The sequence below is a fragment of the Podarcis filfolensis genome (genome assembly GCF_964270895.1).
Source record: "Podarcis filfolensis genome assembly, chromosome: 9".
Taxonomy (NCBI): domain Eukaryota; kingdom Metazoa; phylum Chordata; class Lepidosauria; order Squamata; family Lacertidae; genus Podarcis; species Podarcis filfolensis.
The window spans coordinates 6,887,075-6,900,262 of NC_139610.1; the positions used below are offsets into that span (position 1 = coordinate 6,887,075).

General features: G+C 43.2%; 1 protein-coding gene across 13 annotated transcripts in view; it reads right to left on the reverse strand.

The window, feature by feature from the left end:
- PROM1 (prominin 1) overlaps positions 1–13,188 on the reverse strand; it is a gene marked incomplete at its 3' end in the record, with an annotated part of 116,242 nt that overhangs the window by 7,828 nt on the left and 95,226 nt on the right. For 6 of the 13 annotated variants that reach the window (XR_014551950.1, XM_083630257.1, XM_083630250.1 and 3 more), the window contains 7 exons: positions 11,030–11,110; positions 10,847–10,915; positions 10,475–10,567; positions 4,555–4,670; positions 3,169–3,192; positions 2,617–2,685; positions 87–126 (listed from right to left, as the gene is read on the reverse strand). Coding sequence is in view for 12 of the 13 variants with exons in the window: in XM_083630257.1 (XP_083486383.1) it covers positions 108–126; positions 2,617–2,685; positions 3,169–3,192; positions 4,555–4,670; positions 10,475–10,567; positions 10,847–10,915; positions 11,030–11,110 (471 nt within the window). The other 7 variants (XM_083630260.1, XM_083630258.1, XM_083630251.1 and 4 more) reach the window with 4 other exon arrangements.

Genomic DNA, 13,188 nt, shown 5'->3' on the forward strand with positions numbered 1-13,188 from the left:
CCATACTTGCTAGGTCAAATGAGCTAAGCTGCTCATCTTTTAAAATGGGCTAATTTTTTAGCAGATAAATGAACAATGACACTTACCCATCACATTTCCAGTATGCACTACCACTGTTCCACAGAGCTATACATATATGTGAGAGAGAAAGAGAGAAAGAAAGAGAGACATATGAAACCGTTTGGGGCAACTTCAGTATAGAAAAGTGAATGAATGGAGAAAATTGTGGGTGGTTGTTTTTATAAAGAAAGCAAAATAAGAATTCTCTCCTTTTTCTGAAAGCTCTTCAGATCACCAACCCTTTCCTACTCCACCCTTTCAATGGCTGCTAGATATAAATTCTTAGGCAATTCTGTTATAATTGCTAAGTTAGGTCTGAAAAATACAAACAGGTCGTTAACGTTCACCACATGCATTTGCAGTCAGAAAATCCACTGGGAGATCTAGACCTTAGTCTCTTTTTTTTAATAGCAAGAAGACAAAGCCCCTTTTAATCAACTAAAAGCAGTAGTGGGAAGTGGAAAAGCATGGGAGGAGCGTGGCCAAGCAGGAAACAAAGTGGAGACTACTAGACTGTCACACTAAGAAGCAGGGTAAAGCAGTTCAGGCAGGGTTTTTCAAACTCTGTCTCAGGTACCACTCCTATTCAAGTTTTAAGTTTGGAGAGGGAAAAGAAAATAAGGTGCCTGCTTTTCAGTTAGACCAATTTTCACTGATATTTTTAAAGCTAAGTGTTTTCAAAGTTGGCGATTTGCTTCTCAGCATATTTCGAATAATTAAATCACGCTAAATCAATAACCTTCTACACAATTTTGTTGTATCATTTAGTATTCTCTCTCAAGGTACACCAACACTTATGCAAGTTAAATGGGGGAATCAGGAGGCTTGTTATTAAATATACCAAGAAAAAAGCACACCAAGAACTCAGGCCAATGTTGAAACTTACATTGGCCTGAGTTCTTGGTGTGCTTTTTTTCTTGGCATCAGGAGGCTGGCTGGTATGTGTGTGTGTGTGTGTGAACAACCAGGATATTATATTTAGGAGCCTGATATAAAACATAGAGCACTCCTGATTTCATCAGTAAAAAGGAGAACTCTGCAAGATGAAAACTGTTATGTACTGGAGTTCTCACCCTGGGCCAGCAGGGGGATACTGTAGATAGTTATGCAAATCAGGGATCGAAAGTGACGTTCAGTGATTGGATAGTTTTAGAAAGTTGTTACAGTAACTTGGAACTGGAGCTCTATACAGTGGTACCTCGCAAGACGAATGCCTCGGAAGACGAAAAACTCGCAAGACGAAAGAGTTTTTCGTTTTTTGAGTTGCTTCGCAAGACGATTTTCCCTATGGGCTTGCTTCGCAAGACGAAAACGTCTTGCGAGTTTGTTTCCCTTTTTCTTAAAACCGCTTGAAGAGGTGCAGTTGCGACTGACCGTGCTTCGCAAGACGAAAAACATCGCAAGACGAAAAGACTCACGGAACGAATTAATTTCGTCTTGCAAGGCACCACTGTATAAGCAGGCTGACTGAACCCTTCAGTTCAGTTCTGTCCTGGCCTGTGAATAAACAAGAGCTGTTTGAAGAATCGCTGTGTCGTCTCATATGTTCACCCACAACTTAACAAAAACACCCCCAAATCAATTTTTGCCACTTTCACACAGATGCTACCACAGCCTTATGCAGGTCAAGTGCTTTCTTGAAGTGCAATTTTATGTGACCAGACTCAAAGTTATTTGCATTTGCTTTAACCGCCCGCCCGCAACTCCCGACCCAGGGGGAGGGGCAATCGCGCCTGACCAGGGGACGCCATCCGGGGTGGTGGCCCAGCTTGGGAGGGGTGCTATACAGCGTAGCTGCGATTGGACCCGCCAGGATTTTGTCACCCTCAGGGATGTCACGCGGGGCAGGCTGCCCCCACCTTGTTCCAACTCTGTGTGTCATCTGCAACCATGTTTGTGGTTTGCTTTGCCCAAGCAAACCATGATTGATAATTGAATAACAAACCTCAATTGTCACCAATTATGTGGAAAAGACAAATCATAAGTTTGGGCTCAGGTAACACAACATATCAATGTTATGTACTGAAGTTCTCACCCTGGGCCAGCAGGGGGATACTGTAGATAGTTATGCAAATGAAGGATCAAAAGTGACGTTCAGTGATTGGATAGTTTGTATGCAAATGAAGGATTGAAAGTGACGTTCAGTGATTGGATAGTTTTAGAAAGTTGCTACAGTTACGTTGTCCTGGAGCTCTATATAAGCAGGCTGACTGAGCTCTTCAGTTCAGTTCTGTTCTGGCCTCTGAATAAACAAGAGCTATTTGAAGAATCGCTGTGTCGTCTGATATGTTCACCCACGACATAACAATCAGAGTCTGGCTAGGATTTTTTTAGCACTGTGCACCAGCACACTGCTTGTTCATATTAAACCAAAGTTTCTTTTAAACCAAGCCAGCATATAATGTGATATAAGGCATATATTGAAAGAGAGAGCTAAGCAATGAGAAATCATGCAAAACAAAAAGTGGTTTAAAAATGTGCAGAAAAAAGGAGTGAGTGATTAATACACGATATATTAAGAGTGCTTATAAGGCAGGCAGTTTCAAATTGGTTTACCTTGTCAGAATTGGATTGTGTATACCATATAAATGCTCTTTATGATAACCATTATTACCATTTTCCAAACTGTAATAAAATAAATATACCAAGAAAGGACTGTGTTAATGATAAGATGCAACTCCATACACACTATGGTTACAAAGATGATAATTAAAAAAATCAACAAGGTGTTTGTTTTAAATGGTATCAGTTGCCCTTCCAAAATCTTTGCCTAAAGCAGCTGAGAATAGCCAACAAAAACAGAAGAATATAAGACAACTAAAACACCTCAGTATATATATTTTAAAAAAACAGTGTTAACTAGTCACGTCCATAGCAGAGCCTGTAGAATACCAAGGACTGTACGGTATGTCATGTACATTGAATTAATTCTACAGAAAGCTCTACTTCAGCATGATCCACATGAAGCTATTTGTGATAGGTATGGTGAGCAATATGCCAAAAAATGTAGAAAATAAATACAATATATATAAAATATGTAACATCTACGAATTAAAAAAAAAAGACCCTCCCACTTTACATGCTATAATATCAATTAAAATCTCTTACTTTTTCATGGGCATAGTTTCAACACTACAAAATATAAAAAAGAAGTAGTTATCATGTGTGTTAATAAGTAATGGTACGTGATAAATATTTGGCTTTGCAGTATTTCCCTGTTGTTTTTTCACTGCTATTGTAGCAAAAGTATAATGTCAAAGTGATCTACACAATAAAAATAAACAAATGAGGAAAAGGCACTGGACAGACTTACGGGGAAATGGTTTTGTTTTTTGAAAAAGGTAAAAGTGAAGACAAGTGAAAAATAAGTAAAAACAGCTATCATAAAGTAAAATGCCAAGTCCCTGAGACAGAGGAACTGCAAATGGAAGAATAGAAGACTGGTTAGGGGAAGCAGAATAACTACACACGACAAAAGCAAAGGAAAATATGAGATCAGACATAATATGTTTTAAGTTCATAGCTACCACAAAGTTTCCAATCTATTGCATTATGGAATGTTTTAAGTGCAGGTTATTCTCTAAAGGTTTAATCCTGAATTCACAGGACCTATCTACACCTCAAACCCTCAACTGTCTTGAGTTATCTGGAAGAACCGCTATTTCCAGAGCTCTGTACCAGGAAAACCCTCCCATTCCAGTTGTCTCTCTCTGTTTACTGTGTGTCTGTGCCAAAGCTGAAGCCTGGGGAGTAAGCATTGCAGAAAATACCCACCTACCAGATATATAAAAACCTCTGCATTCCATTCTTAAAAATAAAATAAGATATATATCTGTGTTTTTGGCATACCCAGGAAAATGTAGTATTGTGAGGGAAAAAGGGTCCTTCAGATTTTTCAGTTCTCCCCGCAGACTAGGATTGTCTAGGGAGCAAATCACCGCTGCTGAATTAAATGAAAGCTATATAACACTCGGTAGACTCCAACGGAGCAATAAGTGAACATTCCATCAGTGCAAGGATTTCTGCTTGTGCAACAGAACGTTCTCCTTGCCCTCACCCCCAAATCTGTTCTAGGGGTTCCCCAGCTCTTTGTAATGGATCTGGGTAGGGTGCATGTGGAGAGAATAATGAGGAAGGAAGCCTTATTGTGCAAGCAGAAATCCTTGCACGGACTCAAATTCACTACTTTTTGCCTACGTTTCTCGCATTCCTCCCCCCTCTTTTTATTGCCTCCATTTCCCCTCCCTCTGTCTTCTCATATGCCGTTGAAATTTAAATGGGCAGCTACTTGCCCATGAAACTGTAAAACTCCTGTAAACGTCGGTGGCCCCGGATAAATATTGAATTCCATGCAACCTGTTCCTTTGAGCTGCTCTGAGACACTCTGATTCGCAGTACTATACGCAATCACAAAAGGAAACTATAAACATATTTCACATAAAGTGCTTTCTTGCATTTCTGTAGTCTTCCATTGTGAGCATTCTGCTTACTTACTCATCGTAAACATCTTCTGTATCCATCCGGCGGTAGAATTTGGCTAGTTTCACAGCACAAATGATGGCAGGGATTAGAAATACTGAACAGCCCCCCAAACCAAACCAGAAGGCATTCTAGGGAAGACAAGAAACAACACTGAGGCACTTAATATATTCTCAGTTATCCATATTCCTTCTCACATATTTTCTAGGATTTCCTATAAAGTTCTTCCCAACTCAGAAGGAGGGTGGGACAAGAACCAGTGTAGATGTGATGTTGCCTCTTTTAAATTGGACCCTGCTAGTCTGTGGAACCATCAACTACAGTGGTGCCTCGCAAGACGAAATTAATTCGTTCCGCAAGTTTTTTCTTCTTGCGAGTTTTTTGTCTTGCGAAGCACGGTTTCCCATAGGAATGCATTGAAAATCAATTAATGCGTTCCTATGGAGACCGCTTGCCAGGCTGGCGGTGCGGAGAAGGGCTTTTCTCCCCACCGCAAGCCTTCAGGACAGGTACGGGAACAGAGGGGAAGGCGCGCAGCGCTTCTCCTCTGTTCCCGGGGCTTGCGGTGGGAGGAGGGTTTTTCCTCCCCACCGCCAACATTCAGAACAGCATTCTGAATGTTGGCGGTGGGAAGGAAAACCCTCCTCCCACCGCAAGTCTTCAGGACAGCCATCCGAAGGCTGGCGCGGGGAGGAGGTCTCTCCGCCCCACCGCCAGCCTTCGGGGGAGCCTTCCGAAGGCTGGCGCGGGGAGGAGGTCTCTCCGCCCCACCGCCAGCCTTCGGGGGAGCCTTCCGAAGGCTGGCGGCGGGAGGAGGTCTCTCCGCCCCACCGCCAGCCTTCGGGGGAGCCTTCCGAAGGCTGGCGGCGGGAGGAGGTCTCTCCGCCCCACCGCCAGCCTTCAGAGGAGGTCCGAGGATAGTGGGGAAGACGCGCTGCGCTTCCCCGCTGTCCTGGAGATTTCCCTATGGGCTTTCGTCTTGCGAAGGAAGCCCATAGGGAAATTCGTCTTGCGAAGCGCATCGAAAAACGGAAAACCCTTTCGTCTAGCGGGTTTTTCGTCTTGCGAGGCGTTCGTCTTGCGGGGCACCACTGTACAGCAAATTTCAACTGGGATTGATATAAAATGGATGACAAGAATGGAAAGAGTTCAACTCTTTGCCACTTTTGTACAAGCTGCTTGGGACTGTTCACAAATGCTCTGTCACTTGAGATCAAGGCATCTCAGATAACAAGATTAAAACACAACATCAAACCCTGTCAGCATTAGTGAGGTAAAGACGACAACAGCCATGGCTCCTAACAAATGTGGAATTGTAGCAATATTGGACTGTTTTGGAAAGCAAGTGCCCTCTGACTTTCCTCAGTGTGCTGGAACCAAGGTTTTTACCATAGTTAAGTTTTGCTCTGGCATGAAATCAACTTTAAATGGTGGTTTAAGATCCCAAAGAACAGTTCACCATCTTCAGAGCACCAGTCAGTTGTGGGGCTACGACAGTAGCTACTATGCGCAGCAACAATGGAGTAACGGAATGTGCTGTTCAAAGTTTCAACCTCAGGTTAAGGCTGGAAAAGTATCCAGCCAGTGTGGCTGATAGAGGTAGCTGGACCAATGGTCGGCCTCAGTATAGGGAAGCTTCCCACATTCACTGGAACAGCCCATATACTGGCCTCATAATTTGCAACCGAGCAAGCTAAATGCGAGTCGCGGGTGGTGCTGTGGGTTAAATCGCTGTGCCGCTTGGGCTTGCCGATCGAAAGGTCGGCAGTTCGAATCCCCACGACGGGGTGAGCTCCCGTTGCTCGGTCCCAGCTCCTGCCAACCTAGCAGTTCGAAAGCATACCAGTGCAAGTAGATGAATAGGTACTGCTCTGGGGGGAAGGTAAACGGCGTTTCCGTGCACTGCTCTGGTTCACCAGAAGCTGCTTAGTCATGCTGGCCACATGACCTGGAAAACTGTCTGTGGACAAACGCCGGCTCCCTCGGCCAGTAAAGCGAGATGAGTGCTGCAACCCCAGAGTCGTTCACGACTGGACTTGATTGTCAGGGGTCCCTTTACCTTTAAGCTAAATGTGAGCCATTAGCCATGTACTGTGAGCCTGCTCAGTGTTTAACAGGCCTCTGGTTATTCTCCTCAGAAAAACGGGCTGACCTTCATGGCAAGTTGTGCTGCGCTGAGCTGGAGGGCAGCTTTCAAGCTCTATAGCCCTACAGTATATGCAGAAGGGCTCCTGCACTGCAGAGCCAGACCGTGAGTTGGGCAGAGTGAAGCAGCCACCTCAGGCGGCAGAAACGCAAGAAGCGGCATTTCCAGAAGCCCTTGTGAAGCTTGCCCTTTGCTTGCCCGGAGGTGGTGAGTCTTTGCAAGGGCTTTTCCTTCAAGGGAAGCTCTTGCGGAGATTCCCCCGGCACACACATTGTGTGGTTGGAGACGGGACCTTCTGCCTCAGGCGTCCAAATATCTGAGGCCCTGCCTGCTGTGTTGTGTTTGAGTGGTACGCACCAGGATGCTATTGCAAGCCCTGTGCTGGCAAATGCTCAGTTTTTACAGAAAGTAAATAAACCAGGGAAACACCTCACCCTCCATAACGTAAGCAGCCAAACCAAAATATACTTGTAAGCCAAGCTAAACTCAACCAGAGTGTGCCATCAGTCTAGCGCTACCCTGGGATGAACACGGAATGCATGTGAAATCCTTACAACAACTTAAAAAAATAAATAAATCACACAAGCACATTGCTTTATTCCAACCAGCCTACGACAAACCGCAATGTATGTGTAGGCCTCTGAAGATTAATATCCTAGCCAGGCTTTCCTCCTTCTGTAAAGAACAACAGATGTAGCTTTATCCCTGCTTGCAGTGGAGTAAATTCCTTGGTATCTTAGAGCAATTTTCTGGGTCAGGAAATATTGTTTATACAAGAAATAATAATTTAATGATTACACAGACCAGCCCAATTAGTTCCAGCTGTTAAAAAGGTGGTTTTACACTTTGCTTTCAACAGAACTGGAGACAGTCTGAACTTGTTCACCCAGTTATGCATGAAAAATCCAGGCCCATCCTAAATTAAGCAGCAAAGAAATCAACTCATGGTCCTTTAGGTACCCTCAATTAGTAGCAGTAATTGCAGGAAATTTCTGAGGAACATTTAGCTTATTCCTTTCTGTGTCTTTTGCCAGTTTCTCCCCTCACACAAATATACAACTTCTGCATTTCTCAAGGCAACTAGAAAATGCATATGTTGCCATTTCAGGACAAAAGGAATCAGTGAATGCTGCCACTGTTCAGGAATGCATCCAAAGTGTCTTTCTGTAGGTCAACAGAAGAAAGTTTTCCATTGCATTTAAATACTGTAAATTTCATTATAAGCTGCTTGATAAAATGATTAACTCCAAACGTATGTCTCCAGACTGGGCAGATGGAAAACCCAAGTTAAAGCTCAAACTTTTGGGACTTTTTAGCTTTTATAAAAAGAGAGAGAGATGAATGAAGATGAAACTGTAAGGGCTTGTTTATTGATTTAGTTAGTTATGAGATTTATATCCTGTCTTTCCTTGGGGTTATCAAGGCTCCTATAAAATTATGCATGCTATCTCCCATCGCACTAAAATTCCAGGCCACTCAATGAAATTAATCAGCAGATAGTTGAGAAAGATGGAAGTGCTATTTCATAAAATGCATACTGCCTTCTGCCTTCCCATCCACATGGAAGAAGCACATCTGTGGAACAGATTCCATGTGACTAGGAGAACATCTAAGCAAGTGGCCCGTGCACTTAGATAATTTAGATGGCCAGGAGAACAGAAAGGGCATGTGAGATGGATTTTCAGAAGGGATAAAGGTAAAGGTAAAGGTACCCCTGCCCGTACGGGCCAGTCTTGCCAGACTCTAGGGTTGTGCGCTCATCTCACTCTATAGGTGACACTTCCGGGTCACATGGCCAGCGTGACAAGCTGCATCTGGCGAGCCAGCGCAGCACACGGAACGCCGTTTACCTTCCCGCTGGTAAGCGGTCCCTATTTATCTACTTGCACCCGGAGGTGCTTTCGAACTGCTAGGTTGGCAGGCGCTGGGACCGAACGGTGGGAGCACACCCCGCCGCGGGGATTCGAACCGCCGACCATGCGATCGGCAATCCTAGGCGCTGAGGTTTTACCCACAGCGCCACCCGCGTCCCTTCAGAAGGGATAGAACCACTGAAAAGACCACTTGTCTTGGAAAAGTCTAACTGTTGAATCTTTCTTCCAGGGTGGTGTCTATAAATGCTAATAGCCACAATGGCTAAGTGATAGCTAAGTGTGCCTCTGAATATCACATGCTGGGGGGTAAACAGATGCAGTTTGTGCTTTTGTGCTCTCCTTGCAAGCTTCCAATAACCATCTATCTGGCCAGCACTGGAAGCAAAATACTTTGGTCCGATTCAGCAGGTCCGTTTGTGTGAATAATTCCTCTAAAAACTGAGGTTTCAGCTTAATAGTTTTTTGAGAATAGGGTCAGGAGAAAGTTAACCACAGTTATCTGGTGCCAAAAAATGGCCGAACACTCCATTTCACATTAGGTCAATTGGCTTGGCTTTTCAGTGGCAATTTCAAATCTTGTATTGACAAAGCGTGTTCTTCTTCATGGAGAGCACGTGTTGCAGTGGGGTCTATCAAGACATCCCCACTGTTGCTGGGCGGATGAAGGTAGCTGGCCACCACTGTGATTGGGCTCCTCTTGTCGTTGGGGAGAAGTTGATGTTGCCATTTTGTGACTGACATCCAAGAACTCTTAAATTCCCTGCGCGCAGTGTTGAACTTCCGCTTTTCGCTGTGCGGACCGGATCACCCACCCACCCTCCCTATATTTAGGGTTGTTCGCATTGACCTTGCTATGCCAGTCATGGGGTCATCTGCTTTTGGGGCAGGGACCCGGTAGGAATTTTGTCCATTTGGCTGATTGGCTGGTGCCATTTGGTTTTTGCCTACTGCGTAGCAAATTGTCACAACTTGTAAGGTTGAGGTTACGCATTGGTTTTATGAATTGGTTGGTGGAGGGGCATGGATTGGCTGTGCCTGCCCCTCCAATGCTGCTGCTGCTGCAAGGGTATTCCATTAAAGGAATCCAGGGGCTCACCATGCTTTTGTCTGAACCCCTGGCAAGGGGCTAGGGCCACGCAAGAGCCTCTGGGAGCATTTGGGGAGAGGTGAGGGCATGGTACCCAGCTCCATCTTTCTCCCCAAAATGCTTTCCCTTTCTGACTTTCGCGGATATGCGAATGTCAGTCTGTCCCCGTGCGGGGTCAGATAGTCGCAACCAATGCCTAAGCAACCACTTGCATTTTTTGTATTTTAATAAAGTTGTGGCCAAAATTATGCCAAAAACCTTAAACAAATATTCTGTGTGAATTGTGTTTTATTGGGGTGGCTTGGGGACCTTGACACGCAACAAGCTGTTTCTCAAGATTACCATATTTTTCACTCTATAAAATGCATCAGACCACAAGACGCACCTAGTTTTTGGAGGAGGAAAACAGCAAGAAAAAAAAATTCTGAATCTCAGAAGCCAAAACAGCAAGAGGGATTGCTGCGCAGTGAAAGCAGCAATCCCTCTTGCTGTTCTGGCTTCTGGGATAGCTGCGCAGCCTGCATTCGCTCCATAAGACGCACACACATTTCCCCTTACTTTTTAGGAGGGAAAAAGTGAGTCTTATAGAGCAAAAAATATGGTACTTTCCGGACATGTGATTTCCAAATTCCCGAAAGACATGTGAACTGCAACTCTTTGGGAGTTACTGTATAATACACATGTACCTTTCTTATTACCCAAGTCTACCTTTATGCAAATGTACCGGTTCTCTAGTCTTAGCAAAAGCTGTCTCAGCAGAGAAATAAAAAGATTTAACCCTCCCTCCTTCACAATTTTTTTTTTTGGAAGAATGCAAAATATTCTTACCACAGAATCTGTTATATAGCTGCATAGAAATATATCTATAGCAGTATCGACCACATTGGCAATGGGCTTACAAGGTGCCACTTCCATAGCAATCTAGAAGAGATCAGAAAAAGAATTCAAGTGCTGAACATTAGATACAGAAAATTCCCAAGAAGAAGCATTTTGTATTAAGCTGGAAAGATACACATATGATTATGATACCCAATTTGAATTAAGAATATTTGGTAGGATAATTAATGTTATTTTCTAATTTACTATGTTATTTCTAGTAGCAGTGTTGATACACCAATATGTTTAATTTCCCTTTTTTTCAAAAATGGAAGTTCTCTAAATGGCCTTTGCCCAAGAGGTGGGGGTGGGGAGATATCTTACCGATTCCTTCACCCATTCAGCATACTGCTCAAAGTAACCGATTATAGTATCCATATACTTTTTAGTTTCCTTTTGGGAGGGAAAAAAGAAATGGACACATTAAGTTACACACATAAGAATTCCAAATACAATGCACTATGTGTGGTTTTTTTGTTTTTTAAAAAATAAAACATTAAAGCTTACCTGAACAATAACGAACGAAGCATTGTTGTTTATAAGAAGTTGTGCACTATTAACAGCAGTGATCACACTTCTGACTTTCCCCTGGAAGAGGAGGAAAAAGAAGATTATGGGGTGGTGAAAGAAAAAGTATGCTGTTGAACTACCCAAACTGCTAACCATTATACAGTTAAAAGAAAAATTCTGCAACACACAGTCAAAATTACACAAAGGGGAGTAAAAAGCAAACAACCCAGACACCCACGGCTGGTTCATACATGCCTGTTCATTACTTGATGATACAGTGAATCTTGGTTTTGGATTTGAGACTCTTGTCATTCATATGTAAGAGTTTCAAATCCAAAACTAAGATTCACTGTATCATCAAGTACAGTCATACCTCGTGTTACGTTTGCTTCACGTTGTGGTTTTTCAGGTTACGAACGCTGCAAACCCGGAAGTGTTTACTTCCGGGTTCGCCGTGTGCAGAATCAATCTGCGCACTTTGCACATGCGCAGAAGCGCTCTATTGTGCTTCGCGCATGCGCAGTAGTGGCACTCTACTTTTGGACTTTTTTGGGTGCAAATATCACCCCAAAATGGATCACATCATTCGTAAATAGAGGTACCACTGTAATTATATACATATATATATGAATTATTTCAAAAAAAGAATGATATAGATTACCATACAGAACACAGAATGCACAATATTCATATTCATTCATATATATATAAGCAGTGATTCAAACAAATGATCTTTCCAAAATAAAAGAACAGTTTGACCAGATAAAATAAGGATCATTTCCAGACAGATACAAAATCTCTAAATTTATGGCATCCCCTGGTACCTTAAAACCAAGTATAAAATATGTAGAATTTGTATATACTCTATGAATAAATACCCTTCTAGTCTCACATTACCATAGTTGAGATTCCAATAGTTGGTAAAACAGTTCCGTCTCTCTAGTAGATCACGTCTGCCACTCCTTCCTTCCTTCCTTCTAGATCAGTCATTTGATTCATAATGGCCGATTGAATACATTTCACTGACCATTCCTATACTACAAGAACATTTGAGTCCTTCCACTTCCAACTAAACTATCTTAGCTATCAAAACAGAAACCAATTCTATCAGCCTTATATTAGCATTGATTTTATATAGTTCATTATTTTTATTGATGTTTTAAATAGCCTCAAAGTATTTTATACAAAGTCATTCATAAATGGAATGGTATAAATAATGCCACGTCAGTCAGTTATTCAGACCTTAATGTATGTCAAGCTGCATGTGATGTGGGAGGTCTGCAACCCAGTCTCCCAGAATGTTTTTCTTTGGGTGAAAGCAGCTGTGAGGGGCAGGAAAATTTGGACTGGGGCAGGCCAGGAATTGTAAGCTCCTGACCCAGGAGCTGTAAGTCAAAAGAAGGGACAATGCAGCAGTCTTTTCCATCTCCACAGCTAATAGCAGCTTGTGAATAGGGGCAACTTAAATCAGGATGTACGGAAGTGAGAGCTGGACCATAAAGAAGGCTGATCGCCGAAGAATTGATGCTTTTGAATTATGGTGCTGGAGGAGACTCTTGAGAGTCCCATGGACTCTCAAGATCAAACGTATCCATTCTTAAGGAAATCAGCCCTGAGTGCTCACTGGAAGGACAGATTGTGAAGCTGAGGCTCCAATACTTTCTTTGGCCACCTCAGGAGAAGAGAAGACTCCCTGGAAAAGACCCTGATGCTGGGAAAGATGGAAGGCACAAGGAGAAGGGGACGGCAGAGGACAAGATGGTTGGGCAGTGTTCTCGAAGGTACCAGCATGAGTTTGACCAAACTGCGGGAGGCAGTGGAAGACAGGAGTGCCTGGTGGGCTCTGGTCCATGGGGTCACGAAGAGTCGGACACGACTAAACGACTAAACAACAACAAAATCAGGAAAACAATGCTAGAGAAAGGGTTGCAGCCCTGATTCAAATTCTTCCATAGCTGCTTTTAACCGAAAACCATAGATTCCCCCATATCACTTATGGTCCTGAGAGACAGGCAAATGGCTACACTTACGATATTATAATATTACATCCAAAAAGTTATGAAAGCTTTGTGTGTGGCTGCCACACTGCTATGATTGTTCCGTATCATGAGATAAACAAACCAGTTGTGAAAGCTTCACGCTATACATTTTTAGGT